The sequence below is a fragment of the Eucalyptus grandis genome, chromosome 3, assembly GCF_016545825.1.
Source record: "Eucalyptus grandis isolate ANBG69807.140 chromosome 3, ASM1654582v1, whole genome shotgun sequence".
Classification (NCBI taxonomy): Eukaryota; Viridiplantae; Streptophyta; class Magnoliopsida; order Myrtales; family Myrtaceae; genus Eucalyptus; species Eucalyptus grandis.
In genome coordinates this window covers 847,411-868,660 of record NC_052614.1, presented here as the reverse complement: position 1 = coordinate 868,660, position 21,250 = coordinate 847,411, and the positions used below count along the sequence as shown (strand labels likewise).

The following is a 21,250-nucleotide window of genomic DNA, read 5'->3' as shown; positions in this document are numbered from 1 at the left end:
ATCATAGAGAAGGAGGCCATATATAAAAAGCATATGAATCCCAAAATCATGGTGGGGTGAGGTGAGGCGACACGAAGAACGAGGGTATTTTGGTCCAAGTGATAATTTCATCAAGCGAAGTTTTCAACCGGGAATTTGCGTTCACAGGTAAATGATTATATGTCGTGGGGTTCATTCGTCTTTTACCTCATCGGTGCAAGAAGGAATCTCCAAGACCACGTTTTCTGGTCTGGTATGTGCTGCTGGTCAAATGAATTCCGATTTTTTGAAACACCCAATATTTTATTCGAGAAGTGAAATGGAGAGATGGGGCTGGTCATCCTTTTGTATTTTTTTTCATTTCACCATGTTCGTTTTCCTTAAAAAAAAAAAAAAACAAAAAGAAAAAGGAAAGAGAAAAGGACGAGGGGGTTTGAAGTAGATTTTATTCCAAGAAAAGGGGGTGTTGGGGGTTGGAGGAGGAGTCCAAGGGACGAGTCCAACTTTCGAATTAAACAAAAAAAAAAAAAAAAAGAAGAAGGAGAAGGAGAAAGGAAGAAGAGACTCATCTATCCATCGAGGTGGTGGTGGTGATACTGATGGGAGAGGTTTCGATATTTCAAATTCCCTCCTCCGCAGATCTACTCTGAGAGAGACTCTCTCTCCTCATCTCTCCTCTCCTCTCCTTCCTCCCACATCAATGGCAGCCACTGACACCCACCAGTTCGATCTCCGCGTAAGTCCCACTCTCTCTCCTCCCTTCTCTCTCCTCCCTTCTCTCTCTCTCTCTAACCTCTGTCTGCGTTTCTCGTCGGCAGCAGCCGTCGCCCCACGCCGCCTTCTCCACCGGGTAACGCTCCCTCCCTCCCTTCCTTTCTCGCGTGCTTGCGTGCCCTGGCCATTGACCGCTCGGGGTCTTCCGTGCAGGGAGTACGCGTTCGCCGACGCCGGCAACTTGGAGCACTGCGCTCGCTACCTCAACCAGACGCTCGTCACCTTCGGCTTCCCCGCCTCCCTCGACCTCTTCGCCGCCGATCCGGTCCCTTCTCCCTCTTTCCCTTTTTTGTTTGTTTGTTTGTTGGGGGTGGTTTGTTTGTTGTTGTTGTTGACGAAAGGTTGGGCCCCCCTCCGCTGGCGGTTGCGTTTCGGTGGTCCTGATCTGGTTGCTCTCGCTTGCTCGCTTGCTTTTCTCCGCCAGGTGTCGATCGCCCGGACCTGCAACTGCATTTACTCTCTGCTTCAGCAGAGGCAGCGCGATGTCGAATTCAGAGACTCCGCTAACGAGCAGCGGCAGCGGTACCTCCCCATCTCGTCTCGTCTTCTTCCCTTTCTCCTTCTTTGCCTCATTTTGATCTAATAATAATGAGACAATCGTTCCATCTGGGCAGATCGAGCTCAAATTTTGAATTTTTTGCTGAAAAGCACGGTCCTTTTTGTTTTGCTTAGATCAATTTCTTGGCTTTTCTTAGCCTTTTAGCATAAATGATTGCTCGACAATGTGGTTAAGTAGAATCTGCCATTAGTACGGACGGAGTACTTTTTTGTAGCGCGGCTTGGAAGGAGTATATCGGGAGGAATTGAAATGGTGCCGGGTATGTGATCTTTGCGTGCATTGATAAGTTTTTTCTGCGTGATAGATTGCTTTCGGACATCTCGAGATTGGAAGCCAAAGTCGAGAGGCTGGAGTCACAACTGCAGGCCAAGGACAGGGAAATCGCTACGATTACACGAACGGTAAGAAGCTCGGACCTTTGTGAAGTGCTTACAGTTGCGACCCATGGTTTGGTTGATGATTCATGTCTTCGTCATGATCAGGAAGCTAAAGCTGCAGCTCAGTCTAAGGCCCAGATTGAGAAGTTACAACAGGAGAGAGATGAATTTCAGAGGATGGTCATTGGCAATCAGGTTAGGATTGTTGAATTTTAGCACTGCGTCTTCATTTTGGCTGCATGAAATGAAATGTCGGATACTGATCATGGTTAATGTGCTTTGCTGACGTTGTAAAGCAAGTGAGGACTCAGCAGATACACGAGATGAAGAAAAAAGAAAAGGAGTACATAAAGTTGCAGGTTCACTTCTACGTTGTATTTTGAGATTCTTTAAGAGAACCTATGCTCTATGGTCATAGATGTATCAGCTTATACTGCATTCCTTGAATTTAACTATATAGACCGTGGACCGTGGCTTTAATATTGAAGAACTCCTTTTCCATTTGCAGGAGAGGCTAAACCAAGTTTTGATGGAAAAGAAGAAGGAATCTAGGTCGGGGATGGAGATAATGAATTTGCTTCAGGTAACCATTTTTCTGTTGCAGTTTAGCCTTTTGGTCTATTGGTTGGGGGTTCCTGATGATATCTTATGTATAAACAGAAAGAAGGTCGGCAACGTGGGACATGGAACGGGAAGAAGGCTGATAATGACTTCTACAAAAAAATTGTGCGTAACCTATTTCTATTGCCTAGCTTGATGATATATGGGGTATTGGCATGTCATTCCCTTTATCCCTTTATGATGTCATTGCTGATACCGACAGGTTGATGCTTATGAAGCCAAAAATCAAGAGCTGATGGCTGAGAACAATGATCTGCGGGCATTATTGCGGTCAATGCAAGTATGTATGCTAGAACTTTCTCAATTATGTTTTCCCATCTGCATTTCTGCTGAGCTAAGAGTCGTAGGCTTGTCTTTGGGAGCATCCCGCATGAATTCGCTAACTAGACCATCCACATACTCAATTATTTTTCATCTTCATAGAATGAAAGTAGTCGATTTAGTTGGGCCTGGTAATGTCTGGATTGAATGGACAGTTAAAGTCACACCACCGGTATTGGCCTGCAGACAGATATGCGTGAATTTTTCAATGCTCCAAATGGATTACCCAAGCAATCTCAAGCTGCCAATGGAAAACATGAAAATGACCCTTCCCAGTCTCCGTTGGGCGGGAGAACGGTGAGCCATCTTTTAAAACTGGTGGTATCTTATTCCTCCTTGTTGAAGTGCTGCTGCTTTTACTCGAGTGACTAATTGTTTAATATCTCTAGGATGTCTTCGATCTGCCCCTTCATATGGCCAGAGATCAAATTGAAGAAAGTCTTAGAAATAAAATGGCTTCTATAAAGGTAATTTTCAACCTTCCTCGAAAAAAATAGCGATCTAGCCAACTTCAAGCACGTAGTTGACTTCTATGCTGCGACACTGTAGGAACGGATGGTCCAACTGCAAGATGCACAGAGAGGGGCAGAAGTTACTTCTGAAGCTACTGAGAGAGAGCTTGAACTTGAAGCTCAACTTGTTGAGGCAAGGAGCATCATTCAGGAACAGGTACTGAAATTTGCTCATCCTGCATAAAAGACGGGCATTTCAGGTCATATGTTTTTCTAAGGCTTGTCATGCTGCTGATTGTCATCATTGTCAAAATTATTGATTAGTTTTTAGGTAACATTATCTTGTTGTATCTTGCCGCTTAACCCTTCTTATTTATGCCTATCAACCTGTTTACCATTTATCATCTTTAGCCATAGAAGTGGATTCCAATCAGAAGCTTTGTACACTTCACCTGATGGGCAGTTTGCTGGAGGCTTGGAGCTATGATTTACCATAATTTTATTTTGCATGTCCTGCTAGCATTAATTCTCACATAGAGGTTCTAAACTCGTGCATCGAATTTTGCAATTTGCTTGTCTCTCCTTTTTGCTGCAATTTCTGAGGCATGTTAATGTGCTCTGCTCATTACTAAAAAAATATTTGATTTTTCTGACCCATCAATTGGCGAACCTATACACTGTAAACTGGTAATAAAGACGTAAATAATGATGATTTCCTTTATTTTTCAGCTTTAGAGTTGGGAAAAAGTCCAAGTTTAGAGGTCTTGGCTAATACTCACTAACTCTTTTCACTTGAATGTTCTTCAACCATTCCCCAATTTGTTCATGGCTTGGTATAGCTGAACCAGGGATGAGTATGTCCCATTTCTTGTTTTTCCTTGTCATTTACATAACTTTCCCTGTCTGGTTCGTTTGACATGTGGGCTTGGGGTTGCCGTGAGTCTTCTTTGAAGTTGAACCATTGTATAACCCTAACCATTTATTGCAGGCATCGATAATGACCAAACATCTTGCAAAGACCGAGAGAACAAGGTATCCTTTCATGTTGCCTTTCAGTGGATGTCATGTTCAGAATTACCTTAAGAAGGAAACCTAATGGACCTGTTTTATGTTTTTTGCCTTGACAGGGAGCCAATTATATCATCTCCTCTCGAGGTATAGGTTGATCATTACCTAAATTGGGTGGTGCCCTGTTTAGATTTTTTTTTTTTTTTATGCATATGATGATGCTAACTAAAAAGAGTTAGTCCTGCTGTGTGATTCCTTTATCTGTGTATATTTTGGCCAAGTTGGTCTCGGCTCTTGAGAACTTATTTTAATCTGTAGAAGATAATGTGGCCTCTTAATGTGCATGGAGTAATTTCTTGGAACCTTAACTCTGCAAGGACGGTGTCTTGGTGGTTCAGGGTATATCTCCCTCGACGATTGAGTATCCTCTTAGACAAATTAAACTGTTCCCTTTTGATTTGAGGAGACCGTAATTTTTAGAAAATTAAGTGAGGATGACACTGATAATGAAATTACCTATTGTGGGCAAGACCACCAGTTCTCTGACTACTGTACTTGATGGATGAAAGGGTTACCTGTTATCACATGCGGATAATGCATATTCAAGATGCTTATCATCTCTTTCCATAAATTTGTGTCAGGAGTTTCATATTGATATGCCCTGACTGCTTCAGTTTTAATTTTAGGGGCTCCGAACTGACCCAGCTTGATGGGTAAAGATTCTCTTGAAGGTGTCGGCTCCTATCAACTCAGTAAGGAGACTGAACTTGTCTCTCTGTATTATTGTCCTTCAAACATCCCCCAAGTTCAGCAATGCCCTGAGATGATGGCAGCGATACAAATTGTAAACCTTCGTTTACTCCATGTGAGACTGCTTCAGAAGCTAGTAAAACAGTTATCAGTAGATCATCAGGAGGTTTGTACCTCATTGTCTGTCAATATTGATCATCTTGTAGCTTGTCTTCAGCAAATGGTGTTAGAGTGAAGGCTGATTGCCTGTGGGACACTTCGGAAGATCGTGATGCTGACTTTTCTGAGTAACTCACAGTGAAAAGTTATCGGCCACTTAACTTATTGAAAATTACTTTTCGCTTGGGAAAGATACTAGACATGAAGATCTCACAAATGAATGGTATGTTATTTCAAATATGCAAAATATATCAATTAATATGGAAAGCTTCCTTTAGGCTGAATTTTTTTCTGAAAAGTCAGTGATTTGGAGAATTTTTTTTAATAAAAAAATTGATTACTTGTATCTTTTATGAAAATGAAAGAATGAAAAATAATTTTGATTTTTCATGAAAATATTTAATCAGAAATTGTTGTCAATTATTAAAATATTTTTTAATTGACTGATTATATTAAGCGATGAGAAATGTTTTTTAAGTTATTTTTATTTTTCGTTAAAAAACTATGGTCTCATATCTTTCGCGTTAAAAGTCATTAATCGTGTTTAAAAAATCCTAACTTCTGGTAGCTTGAAAACTGTTGTCAACAGTAGGAGATACTATATACGGGACAAAATTGCCGATCTGAGAAGGACAGAACTTGTTTTTCCAGCAAAGAGATTAGGATACGGTTTGAAAAAGACTTGGTTCTTGTAACACGTGACGGAGAAGAAGTTACTAACCACATTAAAATTTACTAAATTCTGATAGTTTCTTACCGTGCAATTCAACTTTACACATGTATCCCGTGTGCATCAATACTAGACTGCTAGTCCTTATTCATAAGAAGAGAAAAGCAAATAAACTTTCTTCCTTTTAACAAATATATTGAACTAATTATCTAACTTTTTGCGGTCCCTTATTGATAGATAAACATTTTTCAAATTTGGATCCAGTGCTTGAAACGAATATCTTCTTACTCTCGTTCTTAAAAATCAAATGAATAAATTGTGCTAAAGAGAGAATTTGTGACATTTGAATGTTTATTTATTTATCTGTATTTAAGACCAATGTTAGATTGAAATTGCATTCGGTTGTTGGAAGGCTATAAAGAGTTTTATTATTACATTTGTCTTCATCTTTCCTCATTGTAGCATAGACATGATTGTGCTGCCATATGGTTTGGTAAAACCCAAAACTGTTATTTGCCCACACTTATTGCAATTTGCACATATTCTAATTCTATTAGGTCAAAAGTGAGACAAGCAAGAAAGATGGAGGTGGAAAAACATGTATTATTTCCAAGAAGGAAAGAAACACACAAGTCCTGTTAATCACCCAGTTACAAAGGGACGTTTTGGTGGCTTAGTAGGTGTCGAGAGAGCCCATTTAAAAAGGTCTTATATATTGGCCATGCCACATGGTAGTAAAATTCGAAAAAAGCCAACTAATCAAAGACGGGGGCTTTCGAGATTCCAAAGCGAAGTCGATTGGGATTACATATCGAGCGAGCATTATGACCAATTCATTCATGAAATCACTATGGAATACTCTTTGGGCCCGAACATTGAAATCGAGAAAGGAAAAAAATAGGGAAAAAAACAACCCAAAGTGTCTGGCTGGCGGAAAGAAGTATCTGTTCAAAATGCCCATTTAAGATGAAGGAACTCATGAAGGGAAGTATCTGTTCAAAACTAGTAAATGACAAACAAATTAGGAGGATTTGGAGGGATATTAGGGGATTCTACTCACTGTCAAATCCCAAGCCGTTATACATTGATTTGCGTTGCCAGATTTGGCGGATACACTCCACTGGCAACCTCTCATATATAACATAACACTAACACAAGCACATCCGCGGGCATCATTCTCAGATCAAGAAGATGAAAAAGAATGGATCTTCAGAGATCAAAAGCTGAAGGCCACCAGCCAGCCTCCGTGCTGGAAGGTGAAGGCTCCTACTTCTCCAGGATCCTCTCGAGGGAGCCATCAGTCGGCAACTCCAATCGCTACCACCTGTTCCGGTTTCCCGGCCAGATCCCATTTCAGTGGGAACAGCAGCCTGGAAAATGCAAGTTCGACCCGCCAAAGAATGACCACCCTGGTAACCTCCCGAGAATCAGACCCCCGCCGGTCTTGGCCTCCAAGAGCATGGAGTTGCCGCCGAGGCCGTACTGCGGCGATAGCCCCAAAGGGTCTTCTTCGATCTGGTTGAAGATTAAGTTTTGGAGGAACATCAAGAGCAAGAAGACCCAGCTGATGATGCTCAGATCCAAGAACCGAGCGAGAGGCCCCGCAGCCGCGTGCACGTGCAGTTCGAACGGGTCCTCTTGCACTTCTAGCGACGACAACCGTATGTCATCTTCTTCTAGCAACTCGAGTTCGTCCACATCGTCGTCGTCAACGCATTCGGCCTCGTCTTTCTGCTTCGCTGCTCCTCCGCAGTCACCAGACTTGGCGAAAGGACGTAACCATAGGCCTTCTAGATGAGCATGTAGATGTTCTTCCTTTTCTCCTTCTTCTTTTGACGTGGATTTTTTCTTCTTTTTTTCATTAATTGTGTTTTAGTTGTTAGTTTTGGGAATCTAGTTCATCGGGCATGTCTATGGGTTGCATGCGCTGACGCTGGTACCGCCAGCATATGTCATGTAGTTAATATGGAGCTATAGACTTTTTGATGAAACTTGAGAAACTCAGCAATTTTTATTTGCTATATTTGTGATGGTGGAATTCTATGTTGATGATCCCAGTTTTCCTTTAATGGTCACGGACTGCTTGATGATTAATTCAATTGAATTATGGATGGCCAAAACAGAAAAGATAAAGCTAATTCCAGTGAATCAAATCGCTCAAAAATTTTAAAGATAGCAAGAGGATACGATTCTAGATTTGAACTCATTCTAGTCTTGGACACATTTTTCGTGTTGTCTTTGGCACTCCTTTGTACCATGCCAAGTGAGGCATGTCAATTAGGTTGATGCAACACATTGAACGTAAGTGATGTGTAATTTTTCAGGAATTCTAAACCAAGCTTTTAATAATCTTTGATCCTTGGCCAGCCTAGCACCAACTTTTCAATACGTTTTTTTGCTGGAAGTATCCTTAATCCCAATTATAACAATGTTTGTCGTCGAGGGAAACAAGATCAAGTTGGTAAGGTTTAAACAATTTGTTTTATTTTTCTGGTCATTGGAGCCCATTGCCATTCCGTATAAATGGGCTTACTCTATTGTACAGATATGAGAGAGGGGCACATTCGAACTTGTTCTTGTTTGTTTATCAGGGCATCCTCTTCAAAGAAAAAGGAAGAGAGAATAGACTCTCCATTTTTATACACTATTTCCTATTTTGATACCAATAAACATAATGGTTTCTCAAAATTTAAAATAAAAAAATTTCTGATATTCATTTGAAATGCGAGTCGAGAATGGTTGTTCCAAGCCCACCTTTGTCAAGCCCACCCGTGGGTTGTCATCCTTAGTAGGTGTCCAAGGAGCCCGTTTTATATTTTGACCGTTCCATGTGATAGTAAAATGTGACAAAGCAAACTAATCAAAGATGGGTTTTTGAGATTTGGATGCGAAGTTGATTGGAATTATCTACCAAGCAAGCGTCATGATTGAATCGTTGCGCTAATTCAACCATGGAATCAATAGGGAACACTTTCTGGGCCCGAAAGTCAAATAAGAGAAAAAAGAAGAAGTGTCTGGCTCATTAAAAGAAGAAAGAGCTGGACCAAATGCCCATTTGAGATGCGGGAAATACATGAAAGGAAGTCTCTCTCTTCAAAACCGGCAAGTGACAAAAGAGTAAGGAGGATCTGAAGGAATAGGAATTATAATTACTCCCAAAGTCCTTTGCCGCTAAGGATGGATTACCTTACCAGTTTTGGCGGATACACTTCCGACCTCTGATGTGTAATATAACACGACACACCCACAGACATCATTCTCGGATCAAAAACGTTAAAAAAAAAAAAAATGGATTTTCACAGAAAAACAGCTGAAGCTCGCAGGGCAGACTCTGTGCTAGAAGGTGAAGGCTCTTCCGTGCAGAAAATCCTTTCAAGGCGGCCGTCGATGGGCAACTCTAACCACTATGACCAGTATCGCAGCCCTGGTCAAGTCCCATTTGAATGGGAATTGCAGCCTGGAAAATGCAAAGTCGACCCACCCATCAACGTCCCAAGAATCAAGCCCCCTCCAATCTCGGCCTCCTCGAGTATGGAATTGCCATCGATGCCGAAACATAATGGTGGCATCAAAGAGGCGTCTTCGAGATGGTTAAAGAAGAAGCTTTGGAGGATGATCATGAACAAGTTGCCCCGGTTGGTGATGTCCAGATCCAAGAATCAAGCAAGGGGCTCAGAAGCTACGAGTAAGTTCAGTTCAAATGAATGGCCTTGCACTTCTGGCCATGATAGTCAGTTTTGTCGATTTTAGGCACCGTTTGGTTGGTCAGACAAATTCTGAATAGGATAAATTTTATAATTTTTATTCTATCCTGCCTTTGAAGTGATGCGAAATCCGAAGTTGTTTGGACATAGCTTGGATATAGTCTGGCTAAAAAAACCCCATCTAAGGGTGGGTAGTGAAGGAGGGGTCGAAGGAACTATCAGCATATTCAATCGTTGCGCGTGAACGAATTTTTCGATGAAATTCATAAGTGAATTTGGCGTCGCCGTCGAGATATTATTATGTAAGAAAGAGATGAGAGATTGGGAAAAGAAGCCCTGATGTGTATGTTGTGTTCACAGGTGAAGAGTCTTGGAAAGAGAATCATCAACCGAGTTGCGTGGGGCACGTGTTAGCAACCAATAGAAGGATCGAAGCTTTAAAAGAAAAGTCCCCTTCTTTTCCCAAAATTTTCAGACGGAAGGCTATTGGAGATGAAGGAAAGTAATGGCCGGTGATAGAAGCGAATAAAAGCCAAATGGAGACAGCTCGTGACCTGGGATGAGGGTGATGATGGTGGTGAGGCGACGGCTGAGGTTGGACGGCGCCAAGAACCGGACAGCCATCTTGTCCTGATCACGTGACTTGAGATAATGGACACTTGGTCCAGGATATTCATATCCATATATATATATTTACCAAACGCAGCATTCGGCGGAAATTTAGAGGATTTATAATTCAACCTTATTCCGTCATATTCCTATCTAAATTCAGAAGATTAAATGTAACTTTAATTTATTAGACATGCCTATGGGTGGTGTGCGCTAGTGTTGTTGTCACCAATGTATATCATGTAGTTAACTGCGAGCTATAGACTTCTGATGAAATTTGAGAAAATGCAGAAATTTTTATGTCCTATGTTGGTGATGATGGGATTTTATGCTGTCGCCCTCAAGATGATCACGTTTTCCCTTTAATGGTCATGGAGTACTAGATGATTAATTCCATCGAGTCCTTGTTGGCCAAGACAGAAAAGATAAGCTTATTCCAGTGCCTTATATTGTCAAAAATTTCAATGATAGTGAAAGCATACGATTCTAAATTTGAAGTCATTTTAGTCTTGGATGCATTTCAAGACACCAACCTAATTAAGTTCCATGTTGTAGTTGGCTCTCAGTTATAGCATGCCGAGCTAGGTATGCCATTAGGCTACGGCAAGTTTGGTTGCGTCACACGTCGAACGTAAGTGGTGTGTGACTTTTCAGGAAGTTTGGATCAAACCATTGATTTTTGGCTAGCCTTGCACCAACTCTTCTATATATTTTTTGGCTAGAAGTATCTCTAATTCCATTAATAGCCAGTGGGACTATGCATGCTTGTTGGCCGGGGCAACAAGATCAAATTGGTACGGTTTAAAAAATTCATTCATTATTGTAGTCATTTTTTATGGTCATCAGGGCCTCTTTACCGTTCTATATAAATGGGCTATTCAATTTATACAGATTTGGGAGACAGGTGCATTCAAGCCCTATTTTTGTTTGTTTATTAGGGGGTTTCCTCCTTTTTCATAGAGTCTCCATTTTTATACCCCTATTTTGACATCAATAAGCAAAATGGTTCCTCAAAATTAAAAATCGAAAAGAATTTTCTGAAATTCATTTGGAATAAGAGTTGAGGATGGTTGCTTTCAAGCCCACCTGTTGTCATTGCTCAATCATTTCCTTTTCTATTAAATCTGCGTTTGTTTCAAGAAAAAGGAATAATTTGAAAAATATCTTTCTAAAAATGATCATTTGTATTGCTCATAAAAAAAAAGAAATTTTTTCATCATTTATGAAAATATTTTGACATAAATTATTGTTGATATCAACAATATTTTTTATTTACTAATTATTTCAAATGATATAATTGGTTATTTTTAGGAAAATATTTTATAAACTATTCATATCTTGCAAAACAAATAAATCCTAAGTGATTGCTTAGGGACCTTAGCATACGATTTGAGTTGTTTCCCTGTCGATTTTGGATCTTAGCACCCTAAAAGTCTATCTATACAAACGATTTAGGCCTCTATTCGAAGTTCATCTGGGATTGGTGGTGTGTGATGATTATAAACATAATGTTTTATTCTTTTATTCTTGGACTAATCCCAACAACTCTAAACACACAATTGCTAAGGTAGAGCTCATGAACTTGCAAATTTGAATCTTTGGAAGTGCTACACATCCTCTTAGTTTCTTTTTCCTTTGCAAAGTCTTTCAAGAAATTGCACCCATTTAGGTCTAAGAGATGTTCTTCTTCAGAGCTTACATATCATAAATGTTATACCAAAACGATAATAAAATAAATGATATCTAAACTTTAGTCCAATACTTAAGTCTTCATGTTAGGAGGTACACGAGTCCACAATTTGTGACAATGGTATTAATGCCAAAATCGATCACACTACGGTCTAGAACATGTAGAAGTGATCGGTTTTAAGGTAGATAGGTTCCAAATCTAGAACTTGGAACCTATGTTATTATAACCAATTCCTAGGGTGTGTTTGTTTCACGAAAAATATAATGTTTTTGAAAAATGTTTTATGGGAAACCATTTTCCAGGAAAATGATTAGTTTTCCTTTGTTTGGTGATATGTGATTGAAAATATTTTCTGGTGTTTGGATTGTATTTGAAAAATGATTAAAGGTGTAAAAGACGCTGACAAAGAGGAAGAGGAGGAAGTGAAGCCAATGGGAGGGCAAGAGGGGCTAGGGTTGGAGGAGGCAGCGGTGACCAAAGGGAGGGGGCGAAGGAGAAGGAGAGAGGAGAGGAGGAGTTAGGGTTTACGTTCACAGGCAAAGAAAGAAAAGAGAAACAAGAAAAAAGAAAAAAAAATAAAATAAAAGAAAAGATATAATAATAACAAATTCAAAATTTTTGATTAGAAATTCTTTTTAATAATAAATTTTTCATCAAGCAAGGACCTTAAAACATTTTGGAAAACGTTTTCCGATTCTTTCAAATGGGAAATCATTTTCCTTGAATTTAAGCTTTGGAAGGAAAATATTTTCTATTGACTAGAAAATATTTTCCGTCGACTCATTTTCCTAAACGAACCAAACGCTGAAAATGAGAAAAACGTTTTTCCGAAAATTCTTTTCACAAAACAAACAACCCCTAGTTTTTGGATCTTAAAAGCCCTATTTGCTTGAATTGAACTCCAAACTTGCTCTATTTTTTTCCGGTCTGGTTCTAGAGTCTACCCAAGGACATGTTTTTTTTTTTTTTTTTTCTTTTTTTACAGCAAAATTATATGAGGTTATGAGTAACAAAATGATTCAAAGTGAAAGATGAAAAATAGAAATCCTTATCCACAGAAAACAACAATCCATAAGATGAATGCATACTCACATACAATTATAAACGATAAAAAGTTCAAATACATAACATAAAACATAAATTATAAAACTCCATTCTCCATTTATTCATAAAAATTTAGGGGAAGATGAATGATTAGCGAGAAGTTTTGAGGAAGGATAAAATACGAAGAAGTGCTGAGGTTAGAATTTAGGGAGAAAAGAAATTGGATTTTGGCATTTAGTTCAAAAAATTGATTTCAAAACCAATTCCAAAATAGGGAGATCTGATCCGGTTCCTGGGTGGGTATTCACTTGGAACTTGTTTCCGTACCAATTCCAACTGGTTCCTAAAATTTGGAACCTATTTCGGGACCAGTCCCAATGGGAACTAGTTCCTGAACCTATTTTTCGGGTGGTCCATTCCGATTTTTAGATTGCTCACTCCTAAGGACATCACCTAGAAGATATGTTTCCTAAAGTTCAGTGATGGCCATTTTGACAAACAAAAGATCGGTGATCCTTCACTTGCATATCTTGCTTGGAAGATAGATGTTATGAAAGGCCGATCACCTGTTACCGACAACATCTATATCCCATGAAATAATTGAGCCTCTACATTTTCCAATGAAAGCGTTTGAAGATCAATCCTAACTGTACACCGGCCGACGAATGGACCGAAAGTGGGCCTTTTTTTTTTTGCCCCAGCTTGGATTAGGAAAGATGGCCCGATTAGAATGAATTACTGGTCCAGATACCTCTCTTACTCTTTACTCAAGCTTAACAACATAAAGTGTCAAGCTATTATTATTATTATTATTATTATTATTATTATTATTATTATTATTATTATTTTGGGTGGGAAGCATTATGATAGAGTCGAATTATTTTTTCGGCCGGGCATTGTGAGTCAATTATTAGAACTTGCATTAGGAAAGCCCTCCAATTTCAATGATAAGAAACGGGACCCATAAACCAGATTGGCATCAACTCCACCTTCTTCCCAATATGATCAAATGATGTTGATAGGAGTGAAATAGTCATCCGATCAAGATAAGGGAAGAAAATGGCAACAACTACGTAAATTTTCGTGATTGAGTAAAGGCTTTCCAAGTTGACCCCATAGAGAGAGAGAGAGAGAGAATGGGGGCGTGAGAAACGCTGCCTAACATGGGAAGACATTGAATTTTCCTTAGATTTGATCAGCATGATTGTCTTTTGGACGGTCTAATGGATAATTGCGTAGATGCCTAACTTCCTAAATAATGAGTTCGACGAACCTAAGCTTGATATTGACCAAGTCTTAGTCACTTTCGAAAATAATTACACCCTCCTTATGATTCCCTTTTTCCTCTTTAGTAAGTAACTTCATTATCTTCAAAACCATTTCTTACGATTCGAGCAAACAATAGGATCGATTGATGTTTCTTCTAAGTCAACACTCGTGGTAGGAGTGACGAAATCAGAAAGAGCAATACGAGTAGATTGAAAAACCAAAAAAGTCTCGTTTTATGTTCATTTTTACCAACTCTGAGTCAATTATGGCTTGCTAAATTTTGTGGGATGTGCTCTAACTCTTCTAGAAGAGGCATATAGAATTAGCTCAATTTTCGACGTTGCGATTGATTCTATACTTTGCTTCATCCATTTGCGAAAGAAAAATTGGAATTACAGACGACAATAAAGCGAACGTCAGGCACATGGACTTGCCTTCTTTTTAAGTACTTGCTCTATTGTTTTAATTATGTCCAATTGAAATTATCAATTTTGTGCAATCAATGAGGCTTATAAGTACATCGGCCCTCAGCGACCCTTTTGTAGGGTGGTTTGGGAACCAGTGGACCAGCTTCAGTAAAGGCTCCGGCATCACTATAATTCATGAAAAATAAAGAACAACATGGGAGTTCGAAAAGTGTCATTGTCGTGTTCATTGCTCAGAGCAGTAGCTTTGTAGATCGAACGAGCTCAATTTATATTTCATTTCGCCTCTATTGTTCTATGCATTTTGGCGGCTAGAATGCACATAATATATCTATCCGTCAAACAAGTGGATCTATTGAAAATGATCAGATTTCAATTGACCTATTTAAACCGTTTTGACTTATTTCTTTATAATACAAATTTAGTTACTCATACTCAATTTATACTTGAGTTGATCTATATTATTGAAATATTTCCATATTTAATTTGATCTAACAAAAATCATACTCGAATTGAGAGGAAAGTGTAGAGTGAACTTGCAAGAGATCAAGAGAGAGTCATGGAAGATTGGATTTAAGGTTTCGTTTGTTTCGCGGAAAATAGAAAATGTGGCGTTTGCAGTCAAAAAGCTATTTTTTAGGAAAGTAACCATATTTTCTAATGTTCGGCTGAAATTTAAAAATGAATTAGAAAATATTTTCTACCATTCAGAAGGAAAGCCTATTCCTCCATAGGTTCTTTTTCAACAACTATTTTTATTATTTTATTTTTAAAATTAGTTTTTTAATTTTTAATGTTTTTCCTTTTGTTTTCTTTTTTTCTTTATTTGTTTCTTTTCCTTCTTCCTTAGCCTTGGCTGGTTGCCACAATGCTCATCAATAGTCGGTGAGGGTCAAGCTCGCTAGATTCTGACAAGGTTGAGCCTTGCCCAACTCATTGGATTTGGCAAGGCCCGAGCTCGCTAGCCTTGGTGAACTTGGACTTGCTAGATTAGGTGAGGCTTCGACCTTACTAGAATATGGCAAACCCGAGCCTCGTTGGCATGTGATGAGGTTCAAGTTGGCATATGGCTGGTCATTGATAGTCACTTGGTAGGCAATCGGCCAAGGAAGAAGAAAAAGAAAAGAATTTAAAAGTCGATTTTTTAAAAAAAGAAAAAAAAAAGGAAAATGTGTTTGGTGAAAAAAAGTGAGATAGAAGTCATGGAAAATGTTTTTCACTTATGAAAAGTGAAAACATTTTTCTCACTCTTGAAAGTGTTTTTTTCCCAAAGTGAAAAATATTTTCTTTAGCAAAAATGGAAAAATTTTCCTCACTTTTGAAAGTGTTTTTTCCAAAAGTGAAAAATATTTTCTTTAGCTAGTTCATTTTCCATTAAATGAATATCGGAAAATTCATAAAATGTTTTCCTGGTAGTTATTTTTTGTGAAATGAGCGGACCCTAATATTATCTTGATTTTTACTATTTTAAATGCCCCCCTTTATTGAACATAATTAACACATATGATAATTTAATCCATTAAATATGGGTTAGGAAATAGGGCTATGACCCAATTTTGATAGGTCTAAATATATCTAGACAAATAGAATTTTGCATTTTAAAAAGCTTTCTCAGATATTTTTTGAGGGAATGAAAAAGATATCGAAAGAGCTGAAAACTATTCGTCCAACAGTTTTACCGTAAGCCGAGATTTGTGAAACCGTCCTTAAAATGGTCATATGCATACTTTGAGCTTGCTTCTTCAAGCAGCAAAGGATGGCACCAGATGCTTTTCTTTTTCTCCTTTTGGAGAAAATTGAGGTTTGAGAGGCATGAATGCATCACCAGATCTATTGGCCCAAACAATTGCATGATAAGATCAATGATATGATGAAACATTGAAATTCAGAGATATGATAACCCCGAGATTTAGTGCAATTGGTCGGGACGTCTGACAATTTCTAATTCGGGGATGAGGGGCTATTTGTTGGGATTTTATCAATTGCAGGCAAACTAGTCTATGCTAAGGTCACATTCGCAAGTCAAATTCTTGAATTTGACTGGTTTTTGAGGAGGCGTGATATGATATATTATTTTTCGATGCCTATTTTGAATATGTGAAACATCTCAACTTAGATGGATGACAAATTGTATGATATATCATATATTTTTTCTTGCTAAAGACACCAATTTAGCTGTAACGTAAATTTGTAGCACTATACCATTGTGTCACCAATGTGTAATTGTTCACAATTTCAGATGATACAATTATCGATCTCCCTTTATATCAACTTGAAATCATGATCTCAGTATGCTAAAAATCTTTGTGCCAAGTCTATTGAAATTTCTTGTATTAGAGACATGTATAAATAGACTTTTGCATGTAATGTATATTTCTCATCGAGAGAATCATGAATATTCATTTTAAGGACTGTTAGTTATTAACATGATCCGAAATGGCATGATTGGATGCGTGCATAACATCGAGCACCGATTAAATTTAAAGCGAGATGGATTAATTAATTTCGATTTGATGCAGTGCACAAATACAGTTGGAGATTCTTTTCGTAGCATGTCAAATCAATCCACGCACTTTTGGGCATAAAGCAAGATTTAGATGGAGTAGTGGCGATCACTGCATCATCTTTTCTCACTTTTCACCATGATTCTTGATCACTGAATGGTCAAGTAATTCTTTCTTTTTTCCTCTTTTATGTCTCACCCAAGGAAGCTTCGTCCTCAAGCCATCAGTGCCGCTTTCACATCCCCTACACCCCATATCATAAAATATATATAAATTTGTGCATCCTCCAATGGAGGAATGACCCATTTTTCAATCTCGCAATCATTGAAACTCCCGAGGACCACCACCAAAAGATGATAATGTTTACTATTTTGTCTTAGCTTGCCATGAGCCGTAAAGTTGAGCAACCCTACAAGCAGTATCGAAGGACATAAAAAAATCTCATCAAATTGCCAAAAATGAAGAAAAGAAAAGATTGCATTCGACGAAAGGAAGAATATGGCATGCACCGTCTGGTCGTGGGGCATCGAGTTTGGAGTCCTAAATGAGTGCTCGTATAGACATCAGAACCCTATTCTTATCATATTCTACAGTATAATCCCTGATCATGGGCGTGTTAGGCATACATCGCTTTCGCTAATGAGAGAGCGTTTTAAGGCCGCATTTGGGATTCGACGATGGACGGCCAATTATCGCGGGAGTGCTGAGAACGACCACGAGTGATTTTTAGGTGACGTCGGAACGTCGTCTCCGTCCATCCAAATCAATGGCGATGCATCAAAGTGTCTGTCCAAACGATAATTGTTTTTTTTTTTTTATACAGCGTGACTCCTTTGGATGGGCGGAGATTTCATCGCGAGCGACGTCGCCATCGTTTGAGATAAAAAAGCAGCAATAAAAAAAAACCCTAAAGACGTCGAGACAAATCTGTACTGGGGAAGAGACGTTGATTGCACTGTTTTTCATGGGGACGGCCACTAAATGGTCACGCCAGTTATATTTTGAGAGCTGTCTGTAATCTGGTGATAAAAATTTCAGTTTTCTTCATGCGAGCTCCGTAAGACTCGAACTCTGTTTTCAACCTTTTCCTTCAGCGCATTCCTGGGTAGCCGGTCAATACACGATGCGCGAAAAGAAGACAGCCTCGCGTGTTCCCGAAGTTGACCATGAACACGAGACCAATTCCCATCAATATTTTCTATTGATTAAGAATAATCAAACGTATGAATTTTCATGAGAGGCTTGACTAATTATCGAGATGAGCATCTGGACATTGCCGCTTCACGGGCCTTCTCTGGGTCAACAGGGGTAGTTGGGAGCCCTCATGATAGTTTTGTAGTTATATTAAATTCACCACGCTGTTGTCATTATGATAAAAGTCATGGGCAGTCACAAGGATCCAAAGTTTACCATCCTCCTTTTCCATCGTGCATGAAGTATCCTCTTCTCATCTTTCATGCACCAAACTAAAATCTCAACCCTTATTCTTATCAAGGACTTACCTCCCAAAAATAGGGTTCATCAGATTACTTTTTCCTTAACCTAAACTTGAACAAGAAGTTCCAATTCAATCATTATCTCAAAATATTTGAAATACACAATTTTGATCATCTTAATATTTCTTCCCCTTGATTGGGACGTCAAGAGATTCCCGTGTCGCAAATTAGCAAAATCGCTCCTTTTTATTTTTTATTTTTTTAATATCAACATAAAACTCTTTTCATTGCTTTCGGTAACACCTTAAGAACAAGAAAAATGTGCTTTTGAGTATAAGAGGTCGCATAATGCTAAAGGAGAGTTAGGGTGCGTTTGGGAACCACTTTTGGGGAAAGTTTTTAGGAAAATGCAAATACCTAGGTGTTTTCCAAAATGCAACCGTGTTTGGTAAATTGTACTTTAAAAGCTCTTTGTAAAGTATTTTGAGCAAAATAGCGTTTTGGGAATTACATTTACAAAGGATCTTTGTGGTAAAAAAAAATTATCAAAAGAAAAATTAAAAAAATTGACCAAAGGGGTGGCGTAGGCCGCCGCGCAACCACCAACGACGCTAGATCTCGGGGCGGCGAGGTCGCGTGACGCGCCGTCACGACCTCCGGTGACGCCGGATCGAGGGTAGCGAGGTCGTGGGAGGACCTTGCCGCCCGAACTCCGGGTCACGGGGTCATGGTCAATTCTCGCGCGGATCGCGTGGCCGTGACACGATCCGGCCCGAGGTCGCGAGCGTCGCCCAAATTGGGGGTGGCAAGGTCCTCCCGCGACCCGCCGCCCCGCAGGATCGGGTCACGGTGACCCGCACCTCGCCGTGGGTCGCGATGGTCGCGCCACCCCCGGCGTGGTCGTTTGGGCGACGATCGCCGCGACCACTTGTGGAAGAAGAAGATTCGCCGCCGCCCTAGATCCGGGTTGCGGCGACCCGGCCCTCCCTCGGTCGCGCCACCTCGTCGTTGGTTGCGCCACCTCCGCGTTGGTCGCGCCACCCCCCGACGATCGCCAACGTCCCTCTAGCTTGAGCCACCGGCCGCTCGTAGTCGCCCGTAATCGAACCCAGGAGAAGATGAACAATTGCGACACAAAGGCAAGAATCGGAAAAACAAAAAATCATGGGGATAATTTTGGAAAAAAAAATTATGAACAGTGCCCGTGTGGGCATATGCCGAAAAAGCCGAAAGCCCAAGGCAAGTCCTCCCCTGCCTTGGGCTTTCGGCTTCACAATGCTGGCATTTAGGGAATGGGGGCTCAAAATTGTTTGCCAAACGGGCTGGCATTTACCTAAGTATCTTCAGGCTTCAAAGGGGCTTTGGGAAGTGGTTCCCAAATTAAAACCCCAATTACAAAGAAGTGTTTGAGATTTTTGGGACTTGACAATTCAATCTGGAACTTGGCTGGATTCTCTTTGGTAATGTTTAAATGTCATAAATTGTATGTAAATTGCTCTGGGTTAGGCCACTTGTACAAAATAATAATCCGAACTTAACTGATTTGTGGATCTTGCATGGTTATACTTTAGATTCTATATAAATGGACCTCTGTGCTTGTGCCTTGAATTGTCAAAAATAAATAAAAATTACAACAATCTGTCATTAATCTTTTGTAGGACTCTGCATGATAGTACATAGAATGTTGCAATCACTTGTTAAAGAACTCAAAATTGTCTGTTCTTGGAGCTACTAATGAACATTACATGTATGCGGTCATCCTCCCTTTGGCTAAATTGTTTTTAAATTTGAGATTATACTTTCCTATATATTATTGTAGAATCCCGCCACGCTAACAATCTAGAGTGAAATCATTTAACTATCAACTTACTCCAAATCACTGTAGCACTATTAAAAGTTTTGATTATTTTGACGACGAGTCGCTATAATTGTTTCAGAACATAAGAAGTGCATGTATTGAGTTTCCAAATTATATATGTGATTCAATCATATCACAATATGCCTTTTATTTAATGAAATCCATTCGATTAACATGGACGACTCTGATTGTTATGTGTTTGTAGTTATTACATATAACCTGTGACGGTTTGTCTTCCCCCAACAAGAAACCAAAGTGTTGCTATTAGCCCATGTGAAACCAATCTTTTGACGGCACATACAACAAAACTACGATTCCTAATCAAACCTTCACGCGTGCTTGCTGGCAACTCCAGACAGCCATAACCACATGGCATCGATCGAGCTATCGCACTGACTACAATAGAGCACTAATTTATTATAGATAAGAAAAGGAAAATAATTGCTCACACATGTTTCAATCTTTCACCTAATTGTAATGCAAAATGCTTAAACCGTATCGATGGATTTGGATATCGATATAGAAGCATCACGTGAAATCGAAATCTCGATTTTATCGTTTGGTTTGCTCATAATTCGTCCAATCTTAAACTAACATTTTCATTTACAAAAATTACAAAAATTCAAAAGAAAGTGATAGCTAAAAGTAGTAGGTAATCTATAATTTATAATTCGCACCGAAAAAGTGCTGTAAACCACTTAAATACTCTAAAAATGCAAAACAAAAAAAAAAAAAAAAAAAAAAAAAAAAAACAAAAAAAAAAAACAAAGGAAAGTTCAAGGGCAGCTGAGCTACAAACTGTTGAGTACGTGTCGATCGGGCAGTGGATAAATAGGAAAAGGACGGTGTAAAGTCTCGCATCAGTTTTTTAGGACTCAAATGATTTAAAAATCAAATCTCGATGGCATCTACAATGTACGAAAAAAGAAAAGATAAGGTTGTTACATTTGACTTTGTAGTAAACAGAAGTTAAGGCAGCTGTACTGGCCAAACTGATGAACCAAGAAAAGCTCATCCAGTGATGTCAAATTTGCCTCTAAT

At 39.2% G+C, this 21,250-nt stretch overlaps 2 protein-coding genes across 3 annotated transcripts; both read left to right on the top strand.

The window, feature by feature from the left end:
- Nucleotides 1-509: 509 nt before the first annotated feature.
- Nucleotides 510-5,191, top strand: LOC104435955 (afadin- and alpha-actinin-binding protein). Of its 2 annotated transcripts, none has more exons than XM_039310453.1 (16): nucleotides 510-715; nucleotides 801-829; nucleotides 907-1,018; nucleotides 1,178-1,275; nucleotides 1,617-1,713; nucleotides 1,795-1,884; nucleotides 1,986-2,048; nucleotides 2,198-2,272; nucleotides 2,350-2,415; nucleotides 2,513-2,590; nucleotides 2,818-2,928; nucleotides 3,021-3,098; nucleotides 3,181-3,300; nucleotides 4,072-4,115; nucleotides 4,211-4,238; nucleotides 4,778-5,191. In XM_039310453.1, exons 1-16 carry the CDS (start codon nucleotides 680-682, stop codon nucleotides 4,799-4,801), a joined length of 1,149 nt encoding a protein of 382 aa, XP_039166387.1. In that variant the 5' UTR covers nucleotides 510-679; the 3' UTR covers nucleotides 4,802-5,191. The 2 variants fall into 2 exon arrangements, with proteins under 2 accessions (XP_039166387.1, XP_010046980.1); XM_010048678.3 differs by having other exon boundaries at nucleotides 511-715; nucleotides 798-829.
- Nucleotides 5,192-8,741: 3,550 nt separating this feature from the next.
- On the top strand, nucleotides 8,742-10,105 carry LOC104438743. The gene is made up of 2 exons (XM_018870527.2): nucleotides 8,742-9,355; nucleotides 9,735-10,105. Exons 1-2 carry the CDS (start codon nucleotides 8,959-8,961, stop codon nucleotides 9,878-9,880), a joined length of 543 nt encoding a protein of 180 aa, XP_018726072.2. The 5' UTR covers nucleotides 8,742-8,958; the 3' UTR covers nucleotides 9,881-10,105.
- Nucleotides 10,106-21,250: the final 11,145 nt, after the last annotated feature.

Excerpts from the sequence above, each read along its gene's own strand:
- LOC104435955 (XM_010048678.3), top strand. The coding sequence starts at position 680 with ATGGCAGCCACTGACACCCACCAGTTCGATCTCCGC. Across the intron at positions 830-906 it reads CACGCCGCCTTCTCCACCGG|GGAGTACGCGTTCGCCGACG; the intron begins GTAACGCTCCCT and ends TCTTCCGTGCAG. Across the intron at positions 1,019-1,177 it reads ACCTCTTCGCCGCCGATCCG|GTGTCGATCGCCCGGACCTG; the intron begins GTCCCTTCTCCC and ends TTTCTCCGCCAG.
- LOC104438743 (XM_018870527.2), top strand. The coding sequence starts at position 8,959 with ATGGATTTTCACAGAAAAACAGCTGAAGCTCGCAGGGCAGACTCTGTG. Across the intron at positions 9,356-9,734 it reads AAGGGGCTCAGAAGCTACGA|GTGAAGAGTCTTGGAAAGAG; the intron begins GTAAGTTCAGTT and ends TTGTGTTCACAG.